Source organism: Quercus lobata, chromosome 6 (genome assembly GCF_001633185.2).
Source record: "Quercus lobata isolate SW786 chromosome 6, ValleyOak3.0 Primary Assembly, whole genome shotgun sequence".
Taxonomy (NCBI): domain Eukaryota; kingdom Viridiplantae; phylum Streptophyta; class Magnoliopsida; order Fagales; family Fagaceae; genus Quercus; species Quercus lobata.
Window position 1 is genome coordinate 11,784,534 of NC_044909.1, and position 20,633 is coordinate 11,805,166.

At 34.6% G+C, this 20,633-nt stretch overlaps 2 protein-coding genes across 2 annotated transcripts; both read left to right on the forward strand.

Annotated features, from left to right (window-relative positions):
• Window positions 1-2,151: 2,151 nt before the first annotated feature.
• Window positions 2,152-2,991, forward strand: LOC115994087 (nicotianamine synthase-like). Its single transcript, XM_031118113.1, has one exon. It carries the CDS (start codon window positions 2,173-2,175, stop codon window positions 2,989-2,991), a length of 819 nt encoding a protein of 272 aa, XP_030973973.1. The 5' UTR covers window positions 2,152-2,172.
• Window positions 2,992-17,491: 14,500 nt separating this feature from the next.
• On the forward strand, window positions 17,492-20,221 carry LOC115950504 (ubiquitin-conjugating enzyme E2 32). The gene is made up of 5 exons (XM_031067695.1): window positions 17,492-17,769; window positions 18,226-18,357; window positions 18,453-18,537; window positions 19,252-19,415; window positions 19,531-20,221. Exons 1-5 carry the CDS (start codon window positions 17,659-17,661, stop codon window positions 19,954-19,956), a joined length of 918 nt encoding a protein of 305 aa, XP_030923555.1. The 5' UTR covers window positions 17,492-17,658; the 3' UTR covers window positions 19,957-20,221.
• The last annotated feature ends 412 nt before the right edge of the window (window positions 20,222-20,633 follow it).

Genomic DNA, 20,633 nt, shown 5'->3' on the forward strand with positions numbered 1-20,633 from the left:
TCTGTTTTTTCTAACTTTAGTCTCCGAGAGGAAGACTATTTTGGGACCCCAGCATCGCACAAGATCGTGCAATGCTCAAACTGACCGGAGGTTCCCAAGCCCCCGGCAGTTCCATCCTAAGGAATTCATGGCTTCCGACGGTGCTGCACAGCAGCCACCGCCGATATATCAGATTCATCATTTGTACCGAGTTTAACACAATGCACATTAAGAGCAATATCATTCTGAGCTTCATTAGTATCACTATTATTTGCATCATAAGCAATATCACTAACACAATGCACACTAGCATTATCATTATGATAGACACCATGATCAATGCAAACATTACTCCCACCTTTTCTTTTCTTAGCCGAGTTATCTAAGTTTTCAAGTTCCTTTTCAGAGAGAAGCAAATTAATTTGACGTTTTGTACCTGAGTTTGGGCCGAGTGCTTGCTTCTCCTTTCTTTGGGTAAGGCCTTTCTCACGGGCTATATTTTTTATTCGGAACTGGCCATTAGTTTTTGGAAAAATGCCTAGCAATCACCACAATCATGATTTTTGGTAAACACTTTTCGTTGGGATGGTTCCTATAGATTGGTTGGCAGTTTTGTCGTTTTCTTAACAACCAATAATGTGTATCATTGAATATTTAAAGGACAGAATTTTTCTCCATACTGATTTGGAGGACAGTTACTTCAACTGCTATCTAGTGACACTAGTAAATAATTTGTTGCAACGTTTTCCTTGAACTACTAGAGCAAACCAACGTCTGTGTCTGAAGCTTGATAAGATATTCAAAGGGCAAAAGCATGAATGGGGACTTGGGGGACCCAATAGCTTAACTCAACCATGATGATCAGATGCACGAGTTCTGGTTTGCCAATTAAAGATTATCAATAAAATATTGACATAGATACAGAGAGCAACAGCATAAATTAATCGGTATTTTAAAGTTGCAGGGAACTAGCTGCTATGATGCCATGAAATGTCGACATAATAGACTCATAAAATTGAATGAATGCGTTGCCTTTTGTGTTGATTAATGTGGATTGCTTTAACAGAGAAACTTAAATTTTACAAACACTTCACTGTAGTGAATTTTATATTGCAAGTGAATTGCTCTATATTATGCCTAGCTCCACCTTTGATTTAAGAATGGTGGTTTAAATGACTGTAATAAATAACGTAAAGTTGTGTTATCCCATTTCCTCCCATTGCATGGTGACACGATGTTACGATACACTTTGTTCAGTGGTAGGAAGTCATATGAGGGAATAACTCATTTTCATGGTGCCTCGTCAGTCATGACTTTATTATGGCTTTTTGGCCACTATAGAAGTTTCCTATGAAAATTTCTTGTTGCGTCTTAGGCTGAAATTTTCGAGCAAAATGAGTAAAAAAAAAAGAAATTTATAAGAAATTAATGCAACTTTGAGACATGTATAAACACAAATTTTAAGGTATTCAACTGATAATTGCCCCTAGGATTCCATATAATTCACCTCCAGAATAAAACAAAATCATCAATTATAGATAATAATTATGAAATTCCCTTATAAGAGAATCTCTTACGAATTACTTATTTGATTGGTATAACAAGAAGATCAAAATTGTAAAATTTCTTGGTACACTTCCATTTAAAACACAAACTCACTTCCTTATCACAAGCTACACACTAGATTTTTAACATAAAATTGTCTTCTCATATTTTATTTTAGGGGGGCAGTGTTTGTTCCAACTGTATGGCTATCGATTTGAGAGTGAGCATTTCATTGAAACAACTGTATCCAAATCTACCTCCAATGACCTGTTTTGACAAGGCCAACATAGGTTAATGGCTTTTCAATAAGCTTCTTTAGTTAGTAATGCTGAAGCTGTGAAGAACTCCTACGAGGTTTTTGGACTAAGGAAAAGCTAAAAGTACTTTTAGCTTTTCCCTGGCGACCCTTCTCCATTGTGGCTTGTACCAATTTGTGGTTGGTTATGGTTTTTTACTAAGAAAAAATTTCTTTAATCACATTGTGCCATCCTATGAGTGGACACTATGGTAATGAATGGACATCTACAAACTTACCAAGAAAAAAGTAGCCATCTACAAGGAAAGACAGGCATATAAATTATTGTGGAGGGAGTGTCTTGGAGATGACTAAGTTTTTCCTTAGGAACTCTTAAATTTTTCAGTATCTTCATGGACTATCAACAAGAGATTTTGGTGGGAAAAGTTTGTGAGCTCTATGACGAAATTTCAAGCTTAGAAAACCTCAATCCCTCAAAGCATGTTAACACCCTCTTCACTCAACTTGTACTCACTTGTACATCACCATGTCCTATAGATGTTACCAAGCTATGCAAAAGAGTTCTTGAAATCAGGTCTAAGCTGATTAAACTTTGTGGGAAGGCTGAGGGACTTTTAGAAAGCCATTTTTCTACCTTCATTGCATCCCATGACAACCCACTTAACCATATCAGCCTCTTTCCTTACTATTCCAATTACCTCAAACTTGGCCATTTAGAATTCGACATGCTCATCAAGCATTGCAATCAAGTACCCACAAAAGTTGCATTTGTTGGCTCTGGTCCCCTCCCTCTCACCTCGATAGTCTTGGCCTCTTATCACCTTAGGACTACATGCTTTCATAACTATGATATTGACCCTTCGGCAAATTCCAAAGCACTCAACTTGGTTTCATCGGATCCTGACTTGTCAAAGAGAATGTTTTTCCACACTGCTGATGTTATGGAAGTGTCAAATGGCTTAAAGGAATATGAAGTTGTCTTCTTGGCAGCACTAGTAGGCATGGAAAAGGAGGAAAAGGCTCAAGCAATTGATCACTTAGCTAAGCACATGGCTCCCGGAGCTATTCTATTACTCAGGAGTGCACATGGAGCTCGTGCATTCCTCTACCCTGTCATTGATCCCTGTGATCTTCAAGGATTTGATGTTCTATCAGTTTTTCATCCAACGGATGAGGTCATAAATTCAGTAATTATTGCGCGTAAATATTAGTCTACTATATTTACTGGCAAATAATCTGAAATACAAGGTTTTTAATCCCTTAAACCATGTAAAACAAAAGAAGAATTGACTATTGATCATGAGCAGCTGTATGAATCCTCAGCTTGTGTAAGACTTGATAAGCTTATGTAGGCTTAATAAAAAATCACTCTACATGGCTGTTTTGCACCCTCCTACTTTGAATTTGTAGCCCATAACAGATAGTGAAGAGACCTTGGGAAAGTTCACATACATATAAGTGCTAGCTGTTTCAGTTTGACTGATTGAGCTGGCTTTCTCAATATTATAATTTCACTATTCTGGAATTTAATTCTTCTACTTGTGAAACTATTCTCTTTTATGGCTTCAAGAGAGGATTTTGTTTTTCTTTTAGTGTTATTGTTGATTTTATTATGATTACTATAACTATTATTATCATTATATTGATTAGAATTTGTTTCACCTGCCTAGGAAAGGAGAAAAGGCATTTGAATTGTCAAAAATTTGGCTGTTTTAGTTAATTTGGGAACACTATGGAGGGACACTTAAAATAAATTATAGGGTTTATTAGTCATCACATAAAGAGATTCACAGTAAATACTGCAAAATACTTTCCTAGGCTTTGTCTGGGTGGAACTTCAAAGCTGAAAGAGAAAGAAATGGCCTTCCCTTCTCTACCCAACATTTAGGCATTTTCCGTTTGTATTAAGGGTGCAGAAGCTCCCATAGGGACACAAGCAAAATTTTGTTTACCCCAAAAGTCCTTCTCGATAAAAAGATGACATGCTAAACTTTTTTTCTCCCATCATACCAAATCTTGTAAACAAAATTCTCTAAGCATCAATCTCCATGTACCTGAAAATTCTTTTCTCACCCTCAGTTGCAACTTGCAACAATAATTTGTATCTCCTGACCCAAGAAAACAACCTCCACTTTAATCTTAAAAGCTTAAACACAATTCTAATTCAGAACCACCTATTCTAATACCATGATAAACTACAACTTGTCCAAAAAGGTTAAGCTGTTAGGAAATGGTAAATTTAATCATTTAACCATTATTCTAACAATATGTTAAGTGCTTCATTAAAACAATCTAAGAAAGTTGGCGAATTATTATCAGCTTCAACTTCAACTTTGATGAGCACCATGACACATGGATTGAGATCTCTAAGCATTCTTATTAGATATTCGAAGCAAGTAGGCTGTAGAATTGGGGAATAAACAGCAACAACCTTCACCAGCCTCTGACTTGAAGATATCTTTCTTGACACGTAATTTTTCTTTCTTTGGATCCTTTCTTCTTGACCCTCTTCAAAAAGGAATGGCAGAATAGAAAACGCAAAATTCGCCACCTAAACGATGGAAACTAGCATATTTACCTTGGTGTTATATCACATCATGGAGAGACATAAACTTATAGCATTAAACAAGAAAGAGTTCTAATAGTTTTGAACATGATACAAACGATTCCCATAGCAATCCTCTCTCTCTCTCTCTCTCTCTCTCTCTCTCTCTCTATATATATATATATATATAACTTCCAACCACAATAAGACAATGAAATCTAGAGGCTATCAATTAATTGTGAGAGGAAGACTTTCATATTGCTGAAATAGTAAACTTGATAGGTTTTACTACAATAGACACAATAATGACAGATCCCCCTTTAGAAAAAGAAATTTCACATGATCAAGAAATTGATCATAATAAATATAATATTCTGAGTTTAATTGACAGAGTTATTTTTAAAAAATGGCATACAGAAGTCACTCTAGTAATTAATAAAGAATTCTCTTTGACCAAAGTTGCTTCGATAGATTTTGGAGTTAACATGAATTGTATACAAGAAGGATTAATATCTTTAAAATATTATGAAAAATCATCATAAAGATTAACTCAGGCTAATGGAGAAAAGTTGATAATTAATTATAAAATACTTAATGTTCACATATGTAATGATGGAATATGTTTTGAAACTATTTTTGTTTTAATTAAAGACCTTTCTTCTAAAGTTATTTTAGGAAATCCCTTTATGGCTTTACCTTACCCCTTCTTAACAATAGATGAAGGAATTAAAACTAATGTGTTAGGAAAAGACATACTTTTTAAATTCATTTTATCACCTATCCTGAAAGAAATGTTTACTCAATAATTCTTCCATAATAAAAGAAATTGACAAAGAAAGAATTGACAGGAAAAACAGACATTTATTATCTTTAAAGACAGAAATAATATATGAAAGAATTGCTAATCAATTGGTAGACCCCATATTGAATCATAAAATAAAATTATTCTAACAATAGATTGAGACAGAAATTTGTTATAATCTCCCTACAGCTTTTTGGCATAGGCACCGACATATAGTACAATTACCTTATGAAAAAGATTTTAATGAAAGAAGTATACGTACTAAAGCTAGGGAATAGTAAAGGAAATGATAGAAAGAATGGAAGACAAAACGATAGTACTCTAAAGATAGCTAATAAAGAAACTAGTTCAATACAAACAATATGGAAAAAAGATGTTATGATAGATATATAAAGAGAAAAAGGTATAATAATGAAAGAAATTGAAGAAGAAAGACAAAAAGACAGTCTAATAGACTTAGTCAATAACAGAAAGAGAAAACAAAAAAGACATAATAATGAAATTGGTAGACAACCTACCTAATCATTTAAAAGACAAAAAAGACTATTCACTAAAATTGAAAGATTCTATAGACATACATATTGCTTGTATTAAATGTAGAAAATATGGGCATCATGTTATAGAATGTGGAAAAGAAGAAAAAACTAAGAAAGATAGAGATAAGAAAAGAAAGACAAAAAAGAAACAAGATGGAGTAGATATAAAACCAGTAATTCTACAAGATTTAATGACAGAGGCAAAAATGGTAAAACAAGAAATTAATAATTCCACAAACATAAATGAACAAAATATAGCTGAAATAGTAAACTTGACAAGTTTTCGTATAATAGACATAATAATGACAAATCCCCCTTTAGAAAAAGAAATTTCACATGATCAAGAAATTGATCATAATAAACTTAATAAAGAAAGGATCTTTAGAACAGAAGACATTTGTCATCTCTAAAGACAGAAAAATCACTTGTTAACCAATTGACAGATAATGTCATAAAGAAGTTTAAACAGGATATAGAGACAAAGATTTATTCTTATTCTCCCACTGCTTTTTTGCATAGGCACCGACATATAGTCCAAACACCTTATGAAAAAGAATTTAGTGGAAAAGATATAAAAGATGGAACTATGCTTACAATTTCTTTTAGTCAATATGAATGGACTGACAGTTTGACAGATATACCAAGCAAGATTGTGATAAATAACATACTCATACTTTTTACAATAATTTCAAATATTCATACAAAAGATGTTTTAATACAAAAAGTTTTGACAGTCTCCCCTTTACTAATTATTAAAGAAAACAATAATTGTGATAATTTCTTGAACAAAGATAGAATTAATTTCTTAAACATAACTGACAAAGTTAATCATAAGTCCTTGATATATTCTCCCCAGACTAATATGGTGATTGATGAAAGTTATATAGAGAAGCATTATTTGGCATATTCTCGTAGAATGAGAGATATAGTAAAATATACAAAACAGATAAAATCATGATAGATTTTGTGAATTTTTTGAATTCTAATCACCCTGTCCTTGACATTGACAGACTTTATTCTGACTAAACTTATGCGACTACCCAGTGAAAGAGCAACGGAGTTGAGAAAGAAGTTTGTTCTACTATATTATACATTTTAAGGTTTAAAAATTATTTTCTTATAAAACATTTCATAGGAATTTTACTGAAAGATATTGACAGAAAAAATTTTAAAATAAATTTTAAAGAGGCTTTGCAAAGATATGTTTATTTTCAAAATATTTTTTCTAGACCTAATGATGTACCAACTAATCCTTTTATCAAAAGCCAATTGCAGACTAATATGTATAAAAGAACTTCTAGAAAAGAAAAGAGCAAGGCACCAGCGGTGCGACCTAAACAAATCTGAAAAGCTTTAGTAAAGATTTCGAATAAGCATGAAGGCGTCTCAATTGAGACAACATCCCTTCAAGATTCATTGCTAGTAGAGGCAATGTATTCATGTGGTGAAAAAAGTGAAATTCTGCAAGAAGTGCTCTGCACTGATCTTACTTTTCAAAATGGAGAATTTACAAACCTTCCTTTTCATATTAAATTACTTCTTGATAATTTCCAAACAGCCTTCACCCTCAAACAGAAACCCTTATTCCAAAGGACCCTTAAGGCTTTGGAATTACATCTTGTTAGCACCAGTGCATTTATTGAAGCACTTGGTAGTCAACTCCCTGGCAAGGAGGATGGAGATTCAAACTCTATAAAGACAGAACCACAGTTTCTAAAAAGCTATCTTATGGGAACAAGCATTTCAAAGCTCCACCCTAAGATTAAGCAAAAAATGAGACTTGCCATTAGAACCTTACCCCTTGATATTCAATAGAATATACTAACTCATAAATCCATGACCAGTTCCCATGACAGATGGATGTCTTATTTTAAAATTTTAGTCTTTACAGTATTTATCAGAACAGAAGACATGACAGATGCCATATGGCTATCTCACAAGGCCACTTGGTATGAAAGTTTTGGAGAAGCAGAAAGAGTTTATGACAGACATCATCCCTATTCTGGATTGCTTATCAACACTGAGACAAAGGATCTAGTGATTTGTGATCCTTTATGGTTGTCTGAAATGCTAGAAGCAGGATTTATCAGCAAGTTAATCCTAACTTCTGGAATTCAGATTAGTTTATTTCCTAAAGTCATCCAAGAAGTAGCTGCACAAATTGGAGGACTTAATTATATGAAGCTTACTATTTGGGGCACCCTCCCAACATGGGATATGGAAGCTTGGCTAGCACACATTTTGGTCCTCATAAGTGATTTTAGTTGTAGCCCTGACTATAACTGGTACACAGGAGACACATATCTATCACTTGATGACCCGTATGCTCTAGCACAAGAATGGTCTAATTTCATGGGTAATAAGATTTATGAAGTACAGAAAGAATTAAATCATGACTTCCACCTATATGGCTACACCAATAGGATAGCTGTATATGGTCCAAGACCTAAAGCAAGGAGGCTTATTGGGAAAAGGAAAATTACTAGGGACCCCAGAATAATGACAAAGAATCATGCCCCCACCTCTCTTCCTATTTCATACTGTGTTCTATGTGGCAATCATGGAGTACTCCATGAGCATGAGCAGTATGAAGATGACTCTGATCCGCTAGATTATGATAACTATGTGGATACAGACTAGAACGACAAAACAATAGCTCTCTCAGACAGACCCTCCTAAGATAATTATAACAAACCACTATTCACCAACATGCATGAATAGCTTCCAGATAGATTCAGACGGATTATTGTTCATCAATAATAGTTTCTACAAGTTTCCACCGACAGATTAACTTGAGTTAACTTTACTTACTCAGGTTACTTTTGGAGACATATCATAGGTCATCTCATCTATAAAAAGACAGACTCTGAAGACAGAAGTCAGGTCCAAAAATTTCAGGTCCAAAATTTCATAAGTTTTAGGTTCAAAGTCTAGAAAGAAGATAGCCCTCTCTCTCTCTTAGAAAGACTTTTGTAATCCTCCCTTTATTTTGTAATCTTGTAACCCTTCCCTTCAGACAGACATAATCTTGTAACCTTTCAGACATATTTTATTTTGTAATCTTGTAATAAAGATAGAAGTTTGTTTTCAAGTTTTATCAAAGACAAAACTTTTTATTCAAGTAAGATTTTACTAGTTTCTGTTTTCATATTCCATATTCCGTTTTAACCTATTTTGAATATATCTATTTTGTTGTTTCTTCTTTATCATCTATTTTATCATTGTTTATGCTTCCATATTACTGCTACTAAAATGAATCATTTCGAAGAATATGAACCATTTTGAAACATTAGGCAAATGTTGAGGACTAAATGTGTAATTAACCCAAAACTTAATCATAAACAACAACAATAATAATAACCAAAATTTAATCCCAAAATTTTGGAGTTGGTTATAAATCTTCATATGACTAATTAGAGTTAATCACATGTATTCTTTTTCATTATTATATTCTATCTGAAATCATAGTCTCTATTATATATCTCTGTAAGGTTGAATTTATTCAACCATCTTATTGGCTTTATTCCGTGCCAAATTTGCTTGTATTTCAGCATTTAGTAACCCTGTATTTAGATGGGCTTGTTGTAAGGGTAGTGAGTGAGATAGAGTGAAGTTTGCTCAAGAGTGTGCAAGAAAATAGAGACTCGCGGCTTGGCCTCGCGGGTGACTCGCGGCTACAAGCCGCTAAACGCAACACATGTGCCAAGCATGCCAGAAGGTGAACAGTCATGCTAGCTGGAGCACTACAGGACAAAACAGGACAACTGGTTATACGGTTATCTCGCGACTGGATCTCGTGACTCAGTCAAGTCGCGAGGCCAAGCCGCGAGCCAGCCCTGTTTTGAAAAACCTAACGTTTCACATTCCTCTCTCACCCTAGTATATATACCCCTTATACCCACAAAAGAAAGGGAGCTTCCAGAGAGAATTTTGAGAGAGAAACCCTAGAGTAAAACAAGATTGATTCATCTACAATCTTTACATAAGTGCCTCTCCAAATTTCTCAACTCTCTTCCTCTCCATTGCCAAACCCTTGAGAAGCTTTTTACCAAAACCTTGTTCTCACCATATCCATTACTGTGAGAGGACTGTTTGGTGTTCTGGGAAGCAGTTAGGAAGGAACCAATCTTCATTGGTTGATGCTATGGTCTAGTAGCGGAATCCGAGAAGCTAGAAAAGAAAAAGGTTCGGCGTAACCTCGTTGGAGCAAGAAGTTTGGAGGGCTTAGGTGCACTGGGTAGATTAGGCTTGGAGAGTCTATTGTTGTCCATGTATCCCAACTACATTTTTTAGTGGATTGTTTACCGCTTGGAGGGCGGCGGAGAGGTTTTATGCCGAGGGCTTCGGTTTCCTCTTCGATAACACATCGCGTGTTGTCTTTGTGTTTGCATCTTCCTTCCCTTTTATCTTTACCTTTTATTATTTGCTGTGGGTTGTGATTTTAATTTGGCTTAGATAGTTTTTCCAATTCCATATTATAACTTATGTTAATTTTCCACACACTAGTTGTTTGACATAATGCTTGAATTAGTTAAGTTGTAATTTGGGGGTCTAAACGTTCAAGGGTGTTTATACACATATTTGAACTTTCATTTGGTATCAGAGCAGGTACACTTGTTGTGGTTTAATTACCTAAGTGTGATCCTTGACCCCTTGTGTTTATTTGCCATGGATTGTGCTTTGTATGTCTCTTTGCATGATTTGGTTGGTGATGAATGTAACATGCCACGTGTTTGTAAAAATGCCTCTATGAGTGTTAATCCTCATAAGTGTGATGACATGTTATTTGAATCTATGGGTGTTGTTGACAAACTCTTGAAGAAAAATGCTAAGAAGTTTCAAAAGAATTTGAGCAAGTTATTTTGTGAAAAGGATGATTTGATTGCTAAGCTCAATGAATCCAACAAATTGGTTGAAAAGTATAAAAAACTTGTTGAAATTTCTCTTTAAAAGCTGAAAGAGTTTGAATGTTTGAATATGGACTTGGATGCTAAACTTGTTTTGTCTATCAAACTTGTTGATGATCTTAAATGTGAAAATAAATCTCTTAAGATGCATGCCAAGTGTTTGATTGCTGAACCTATTGTTAAAAAGGATGAAAATATTTGTTGCAATCATGTTGTGGTACCCGATTTTGTGCCTAGTGTGTGTTCTACCTTAAAGGACAAATCGGTGTACATTCCTCCACATAAAAGAAATCAAAAGGTGGAGAGAAAGGCTGTTAAGTCAAAGCCTTTGTTTAGGTCTCAACCTAAGATTTTAAATGGATCTAAGTTTGTTCCAACTTGCCACCATTGCGGTGTGATTGGTCATATAAGACCTCAATGTCATAAGTTGAAGAGGGAACAAAACCATGTTGCTAGATCCCTTCCCAAAAAGGCTAATGGACCTAAACACAGTGTTTGTCACCATTGTGGTGTCTTTGGTTATCTAAGACCTCAATGCTCTAAGTTTCATGCTTTTAAAAGAATTAAAAGAAAAGAGAAACTTGAGCTTCATGGAAGTTGTGCTAAAAAGAGTAAACCGGTTTTGAGTGAAAATAACATGTTGTTAAAGAAAATGTTTAATGCTCTTAACTCCTTAACTATGTGCATCTCCGGTTCTCATTCTTCCAACACTCGTCTCACTTCTCTTAAGACACTCATTCCAAACAATCGTTCCGTTTGGATGAGGAAGGGTTCCTATGGTTGAGCTTTTGCTCTTTTGGTCCTTGATCTAATTCTTTAGATCTTTGTAGGACCTTTCATGCATTAAATGTCATATCTTCATGCACTTTGTGCATCTTGCATTTATTTGTATGCATTGTTTCATTTTTTATCTTACTTTTATGTTACTGTTTTGTGTGAGTAAAAATCCAAAACCACATAAAAAGTAAAAAATTCAAAAAGTTTGATCGTATTTGTTGAGCACATATCACATGTGAGTTTGGCCTTGTACCTTTGTACAAATGGCTTTGTGCATTTTCGAGCTTAGCTTGTTATTTTTGCACTTATATCTTTGTGGGAAAAATCTTGACATCTTTGTGTGATTGTTGTAAATCAATTTTCAATTTTATCATGAATGATTAATCAATTGTCATGTTGGTTTTGATACATGCGTAGATTTGTGCTTATATTTCTTCCCACTCTTTTATTTTTATTGTTTAAAGAGCTCAATAAATGTAAATCTCAAAATGAAAAGAGATAATGAGCTGCAAAAGCCATCGCACATACTAGTATTCGACTAGGAAAAAGGGAAAGCGACTTATATGAAAATGTATGATGCCCAAAAGCCAAAGGCTTGTTTAGCAAATTGAAATATCAAAAATTTCAGGCATCAATCTCAAAAATTGAGATGTATTGCTTAAAATGAGTTGTATTGATTCAAAATGATCAGATGATATGAATTGTAAGAAGCCAAATGAAAAGTTTCAATCTTATGTAATCATTTTCTTGTAGGAGGTCATATATGTTCATTTCTATAATTGAGATAGACTACTTGACTTAGTACTAGTTGTGTATGACTTGATTGAATTGATCATTGAAACTTCACTCTAGACTAAGGATTATTCCACATTTGATATGCACACACAACACACATGCCTAATGTTCAATGAATGTCTTCTTCATTTGTCAAATTGTACTTGTCTAAATGTGATGTGTGTGTGCTCAATTATATATAGTTCAATCCAAAAAGATTTTTGATCATTTTATATGTTTTTGGAAGTGATTTTTATCACTCCTTGTGTTTATGTTTAGTATTTACTTTGTTTTTCATTGATTAACCATGTTCTGTATTGAAAAACTGGTGTCAGAGTTTTTCGCGGCTCAGCTGGCGACTCGCCAGTCGCGAAACCCCAGTAGCGAGTTCATCCAGAAGCTTTTGGCGACTCACTCGCGGCTTGCTCGCGACTCACTCATGACTCGCGAAAATTTTCGCAACTGAACCTCGAGACTCGCGGCTTTCTCGCGACTTACGAAAATTTTCACGACTGAATCTCATGACTCGCCCAGTTGTGAAACGCCCAGAAATAGCTTTTTAAAGGGCTTTTTGTGGGAAACTTGTTTTAAACCTCTCCCATCCTCTCTTAAACCCCTCTTTCACTATTTTTTCATCAAAACCCAATCAATTTGAATGGTTTTTCATTCCATTAACATCTCTAAGGTAATTATAAACTCTTTTCATTGATTTTGATCCTTAGATTATGTTTTGGAGAGTTTTTGTGCTATTGCACACACATTTGCTACCCTTGTCATGCATTGGTATAGACCTTACTTCTTCATCCTAGCATGTCATGTCTACCTTATGCTCTGTAGCATTTTACATTATCTTAGGTTTGAGCTTCATTTTCTCATTCACCTTGCTCCCCTCATGCATCATTATCATTGTTCGTTCCTTCATCTCTTGCCCTCGTTTCTCCTTGGCCTTTTGTCTATTCCTGACAAAAAGGAGGAGAGTATACTCTAGAGAGTATACCGGAGTGATTTGTCATTTTTATATGACTCTTGTGCACATCCTTAGGGGGAGAAATTCTATTTCTCATGCACATTTGTAGGGGGAGAGATATTCCATAAGGGAGATGCATATACCAAGGGGGAGAATACATTGAGATAATAAGAAAACTTTGTTTTGTTTTGTTTGTTTTCTTGTATTGCATCATGTTTGTGTTTTGGACATGCATATATCCCTATGCTATTATGCTCCATTGAATGCATGTTCGGATGATCATTTGCTTTGCTATGTGATCATCGTAATCATTTCTATATGACTGTTTTGGTGTATGATCAAGTTGCTCACATATTTCACATCATGTTTACTTGATCGCAATTTACTTATGACATTATACTTGTCATTTTATTACTTGCTTTACCTTAAGGGTCTAATCTGTTTTATGCAAGTATTTCAGGTTACAAGTATATATGCTCCAAGTGCATCATAGCTTCTCATCACTTTGAAGGGGAGAAACTTTAAGCACTTTTAGTTTATATTGTTTAAGTTTATATTCAGTATTTTGTGGTTTGTACCCATGTTGCTTATGTAAGCTTTTAGGGTTATGTTTTACGCATAGTTTGTAGGTTTTATGGTTTGTACCATACTTTATGCAACCTTTTATGTTTTGTTTAAATCAGTACTTCTTCTAAATGTCTTGCATTTTGTTTTAAGTACTGTCACTCTTGTGCCCTTGTAGGATTGTTCCTAGATGCATATACTTAGTGTATTATGCATTAGTTGAGTGTTTGGCATGCAAGAGACTTGCATTGAGCTTGTTAGCTTGTATGTCCTAGTGTTCATTCCAAGTGTGAATGAGCATTGTGGTCACTACCTTGTAGTGATTACTTGGTTGATCAAACCATGGTTTGTTTCTTAACTCCATCTTTGCTTGATCACATATTGCTTGTTTCATATGCATTTCACGATTTTCTGCTTACAATGATCATGGTGTATTATTGTGTTTCAGGAGTCTTATGTTCATATGATTCAAGTGCTTCACAGCTTCTAGAGTTAGGTGTGAGTGAGTTTTGCTCAATTGTTCCCAACTCACATGTTAAGTCTAGAGTCTGTTTTAGGGTTTTGTCACGGAATAGCCAAAGGGGGAGATTGTAAGGTTGAATTTATTCAACCATCTTATTGGCTTTATTCCGTGCCAAATTTGCTTGTATTTCAGCATTTAGTAACCTTGTATTTAGGTGGGCTTGTTATAAGGGTAGTAAGTAAGATAGAGTGAAGTTTGCTTAAGAGTGTGCAAGAAAACAGAGACTCGCGGCTTGGCCTCGCGGGTGACTCGCGGCTGCAAGCCGCCAGATGCAGCACATGTGCCAAGCATGCCAGAAGGTGAACAATCATGCTAGCTGGAGCACTACAGGACAAAATAGGACAACTGGCCATACGGTTATCTCGCGACTGGATCTCGTGACTCAGTCAAGTCGCGAGGCCAAGTTGCGAGCCAGCCCTGTTTTGAAAAACTTGACGTTTCATATTCCTCTCTCACCCTAGTATATATACCCCTTATACCCACAAAAGAAAGGGAGCTTCCAAAGAGAATTTTGAGAGAGAAACCCAAGAGTAAAATAAGATTGATTCATCTACAATCTTTACATAAGTGTCTCTTCAAATTCCTCAACTCTCTTCCTCTCCATTCCCAAATCCTTGAGAGGCTTTTTACCAAAACCTTGTTCTCACCATATCCATTACTGTGAGAGGGCTGTTTGGTGTTCTGGGAAGCAGTTAGAAAGAAACCAATCTTCATTGGTTGATGCTATGGTCTAGTGGCAGAATCCGGGAAGCTTAAAAAGAAAAAGGTTCGGCGCAACCTCGTTGGAATAAGAAGTTTGGAAGGCTTAGGTGCACTGGGTAGATTAGGCTTGGAAGGTCTATTGCTGTCCATGTATCCCAACTATATTTTCTAGTGGATTGTTTACCGCTTGGAAGGCGGCAGAGAGGTTTTACGCCGAGGGATTCGGTTTCCTCTTCGATAACACATCGCGTGTTGTCTTTGTGTTTGCATCTTCCTTCCCTTTTATCTTTACCTTTTATTATCTACTGTGGGTTGTGATTTTAATTTGGCTTAGATAGTTTTTCCAATTCCATATTATAACTTATGTTAATTTTCCGCACACTAATTGTTTGACATAATGCTTGAATTGGTTAAGTTGTAATTTGGGGGTCTAAACGTTCAAGGGTGTTTATACACATATTTGAACTTTCAATCTCTTTTATTTTTGGTTTGTTGAGTTATTATTTTCACAATTTACTACTTTTATCAATATCATTTGTAATTCTCTACCTTTTTTTTGTCCATTCAATTTGAAACTCACCATTCCTCACTTGTACATTAATTACTTTCTTTTGCATATTATCAAACATATTAGGATTTTTATTGTTGGCTAATTCTGTGACAAATTTACTTGTAATTTTTGGGGTTTTGTAATTGTAATATGTGTTGTGGTAATGGGGGTTGAAAGTTGAAGCTTTTGTTTGTTGTGCAAGATTGAAGACCTTGGTCGAGTGAGAATTAGATAGAAACTCTCAGCAAACACTCACGAGGCCTTCTTAGAGAATAAATTCCAAGATTTGCTTTTAGGAAGGTTTGTATAGCCACCTCAAGCCTAAACCCTACTTCTATTAAACTCTTATTACAACACTATTTTTGAGAGCAGGAAGAACCACTGAAAAATGAAGAAAAACCTTGAGAGCTTTGTTTTTTTTTTTTTTTTTTTTTTTTTTTTAACCATTTCAGATTGAAATTTTTTTTGAGAGATTGAGTATTCCAAACACAAAAATCACCTTATTTCTGTTGGAGATTAGGCAAAAGTAGAGAGTTCAAGTACTTAGTTTGACTACGCATATAGGAAGTCGAGTATCGTTTGTACTGCAACAACTTTTAAGTTAATTTGGTGATTTAGGAATGGCACTGGAGTGTTTTTACCAAATGGTTTTCACTTCGTGAATATATGATTGTCTTTGTGTGCGTGTGTTTGCAATTTATTTGCTTTATTGTTTATCCACCATTATTACTTTGTTTGGATCATGACTAAATAAATACTCGGTTTAAGTTTTGATTAATTAATATTGGTAGTAAGCCATTGTAGGGTTTGAACAACGTTTTTCAAAACAAGATCAACTCTTTCTCATCTTTTCATTAACAAGAGTTATTTTCTATCTTTAAGTTCCCTCATTTCTTCAAAGTAACTCAATCAACGAGTTTTAAAATCCTAATCATTCATTAAAAAAAAAAAAATTCAAATTTTCTCACATCATCAATATATATTAAATAGAAACTAATATAACACTCATTCATATTTATTTAAAGGGAATTGTTTATTAAACACACGTTGTTACACACACCTTTTTTGAATTAAATCACAAGTTGAAGACACAATTTCAAGTGGAACCATATCTTCAACTTACGGTTTCAGTTCAAAAAAAGTGTGTAATAGGGTGTGTGTAACATCTTTTATCATTATTTAAATGTTGTTGACATGTGGCTTACATGATGGAATTACTTGTTACCAAAATCAAAATATCTATTGAAACAAAAAGTTTCACAACTTGTTATAATTGTTAAGATGTTATGTTTTAATTACTGTACAATGATCAATCACAATTCATCAGTTCAAGTTTTGAAACAAGGTTTTTTTTTTTTTTTTTTTTTAGCTAACTTACCTCCAACTATGAGATAAATTTTAATTTCATCATTCAACTATTAATTATGTCAATTTAGTTCTTTACTAGTTGTTGTATCAATTTAGTTTTTAACTTTCAAAATCAATTCCATTTCATCGTTATATCTCAATTTCATTTAAATTTTAACAGAATTAACATATGTAGTAGATGAAGCACACGTCAATATGGTTTCCCTTGATAGGGTAGCAAATGTTGGTTTATATTTCAGTTATATATATTTATGCCTTTTCTATCTAAACGGATTAAAAAAAAAGGTTATTGTTTAAAAATTTAAAAATCACGTCAATTTTTTTTATGAAGAGAAAATTTTATGATGACATTAACATGTTTTAAAATTGTTATTTATTTTATTTTTAGTGGAACTTGATTTTATTTTTTATTTTTTTATTTTTTTGATGGGTTGATTTTAATAGTTAAAGAGACTATAAAGTGATAGATACCGAATCGAAGTGGAGGACTAAAAAGAGTCAAGACGAATATATTTTGATGGGTTGATTTTAGTTAGTACTATTACTAATATATATATATACTGTAATTTACATTTTTTCTTTTCTTTACCAGAGAGGCAGAACCTAGTCCAATAAAACACCGACACGTAAGCAAACGCGGTTTGGATGATGTGTCAGCTCCAGAGTCAATGTCCTCTTACTCGGGTTTCAATCTTAACCATGAATAAAAAAGCACCATACTCTCTCTATCTCTCTCTCAAAAATTGACAAATTCTTTCCTCGTGTTCGTAACAAACAAAAGACACTCCGTATAATCTCTCCGTATTTATACAAATAGGCTTGTTGAATCGGACGGCGGTAGTGGATTGATCAGATCAGATCTAATGGCGGAGGACAAGTACAATCTCAAGAACCCGGCGGTGAAGCGTATTCTACAGGAGGTCAAAGAGATGCAGTCTAATCCTTCCGATGATTTCATGAGTCTACCTCTCGAGGTATAAACTTTCACTTTTTTTTTTTTTTTTGAATTTCTAATTCGATTAATCTAATTTTTTTCTGATATATATATATAGCTCTAATGGATTCGAATCGTTTTGAATTTATTGTTAGGTTTTCAGAGTAGTAGTGCTTTTTTAGATCTGTGCTTTAATTTCAATAGTAATATAGCTGAATTTAAATGATTGAAATTGTTTTTTTTTTCCTGGTTTTTTTAAATATCTAATTATGAGCCGTAATGCGCTAATTGAGAATGTGATTTTTATTTTTTTATTTCTTATATTATGTTTGAGAATTTGATTTGATTTATGAGAAAGATGAAAAATAATGGTTTGGTAAAGTATTAAATGCGTCCTAACAATACTGGTTAATGTAATCAGTTGGGTTTAAGGTTTAATTTGTTCTACTTATGTTGTTTATGAGTAGAAATTTAAGGTTTTGATTTTTATTTTCAGGAGAATATATTTGAGTGGCAATTTGCAATTAGAGGACCTGGGGAAACTGAATTCGAGGGAGGAATCTATCATGGACGGATCCAGTTGCCATCTGAATATCCATTCAAGCCTCCTTCATTTATGTTGTTGACAGTAAGATTTCGGTCTCTCTGTCTGAGCTAATTCTGTCATGTTACTATCTTCTTGTTGATCACGCAGTTCATTCATTTAATCTCCATTGTTTTCAGCCGAATGGTCGTTTTGAAACCCAGACCAAGATTTGCTTAAGCATATCAAATCATCATCCCGAGCACTGGCAGCCGTCATGGAGTGGTAAATTTCATTCTTTTAGAGGCGTGTTTGATGTTTGTGTTAAATTATGACCAGAAGTTTAGTACAAGATTGGGAAACACTGTAGTTGGTTACGTCTGCTGTATGTATATACACTTGTGTGTATGTTACAAACATGCTAAATATCTTTAGGAAATTTCTTCTTCTAAGTTCTAACCTTTGTTTTTTGGAATATGTCCTAAGCTTGTGCTGTTGGCAGTATGGGGCAGAGTGGGGTAGGGAAGGTTGAGCAGGGCAGGGAATTTTAGCCATCCCTACCTTGTGGACCGTGATTGGCATGACATTGGAGCAGGGCAGGGAATTTTTAGGACAAATATATGTTTGTGTTGTTGCCTTGACACTTGTCTTGTTCTTCTTGTTTCCACCTTTTAATTTTTTTTAATAATTTTTGACAAATTCATATGAGAAGACTAGGCTTTGGGGTGGACACGGTATTAGATGAACAACAGCTAAAATTTGATCAATACTTAGTGACTGTTTGCTTGATTGGAATTCATCTGGCAATTTATAAAATGTCAAACCCTTACATTTTCATCATTTTTGCAGCCTATCTTTACCTTAATGATTAATGATGACTGATGTTCTCATACTCATCACTCATCAGTCAAAAATGACTAATAATGAGTATTTCATTACTTGAAAATTGAGCATTCTGGCTATCCTTTCTCACCTGGCTAATGCTGTTGCTGTTGGCAGTGCGGACTGCACTAGTTGCACTTATTGCATTCATGCCCACCAACCCAAATGGAGCACTGGGCTCACTGGACTACAAGAAGGAAGAGAGGCGAACTCTGGCCATCAAATCTCGTGAAGCACCCCCAAAATTTGGGACCACTGAACGTCAGAAGCTAATTGACGAGGTAAAGTGCAGCTTAAATTGTCTTCCCAGCTCAGGATTTATTTATTTATTTATTTATTTTGTATAGAAGATATATATGGTCAAATCCTGTTCTAATAATATTTTAAATACCACAGATTCATGAATGTATGCTAAGCAAGGCACCCCCTGTTCCTCAAGTCAACTCTTCACAGGCTCCCGAAGAACAACCTACAAACATAGATGGTGAAGCTCAGGTGAATTTGCAAAATGCTGGGGCCATACCCACTGGAGAGGTCCAAAATCCACCAGTAGCTGTAGGGGACAGGATTGTTGAAGAAGTGCATGAGGTCCCTGTAAATACTGATACCAGCCCTACTAATGTTAGGGCATCAAGGGAGGTTCCATCCAGTGGCCTGGCTGATCAGCTGCTGCAAAAGCCAGAAAACAGGGCTCATAAAGCAGCTGATGACCGCTTGTTTACATTGGCTGCTGTTGGACTTACCATTGCAATTGTTGTTCTTTTGCTGAAAAAGTTTTTGAAATCTGGCGGACATGGTGCACTGTTCATGGACGGCTCTTAGATATGTAGATGATGTAAGCTGGTGTTACAATTCAAGATAAATGCAGTATAGTTATTGGAATATATATCGCTATTTAAGGTTTTCATCTAAGTTGGAAGAGTTTGTAATATATATTATGATCTTCTTGACAATATTCCCAGTTACTGTAACTAATAAAATGGATATGCAACCCATTTGAAATTGCAAGCATGATCATCTTGTGGTGTCTGTGTTCTGAGCTATTTTATGCAGGCAAAAGCCAATAGACGATTATATGAATTTTCGACTCTGTTAGTTAAATTTATACCGCTGCTAAGTAGGAATATAATTGAATGACCTTTGCATTGTTTCTAAGTTCTGTGCTACTATATACGCCACATTGTGCCTGATTGTTGGAATATACAACATTAATTGGCTGTTAGGGCTATGTTTAGTTGGGATGATTATTGAAAGGATGGGCAATTTGGGAGAGAAAATTGGGGTGAAAATGGAAGTGGGGGGTGTTTGGTTGGGAGTGGAAAATAGGGGAGAAATTTATTCCTTGTTTAATGTAATAAGGACATAAGAGTAAATTTATATTAATTTCATTTTTTATCTCCTCATTTTTTTTTATTTTTTTCAATCAAACAAATGAGTTTTCCATTTCTTTACTTTTTCATCCTCTCAACCAAATACAATGAGAGAACTAATTATCTTTT

Bases quoted from the DNA above. Each gene is read 5' to 3' on its own strand.
- LOC115950504 (XM_031067695.1), top strand. From the start codon at position 17,659: ATGGCGGAGGACAAGTACAATCTCAAGAACCCGGCGGTGAAGCGTATT. The intron at 18,358-18,452 runs GTAAGATTTCGG...CATTGTTTTCAG, and splicing joins CTTCATTTATGTTGTTGACA to CCGAATGGTCGTTTTGAAAC. The intron at 19,416-19,530 runs GTAAAGTGCAGC...TAAATACCACAG, and splicing joins GTCAGAAGCTAATTGACGAG to ATTCATGAATGTATGCTAAG.
- LOC115994087 (XM_031118113.1), top strand. From the start codon at position 2,173: ATGGACTATCAACAAGAGATTTTGGTGGGAAAAGTTTGTGAGCTCTAT.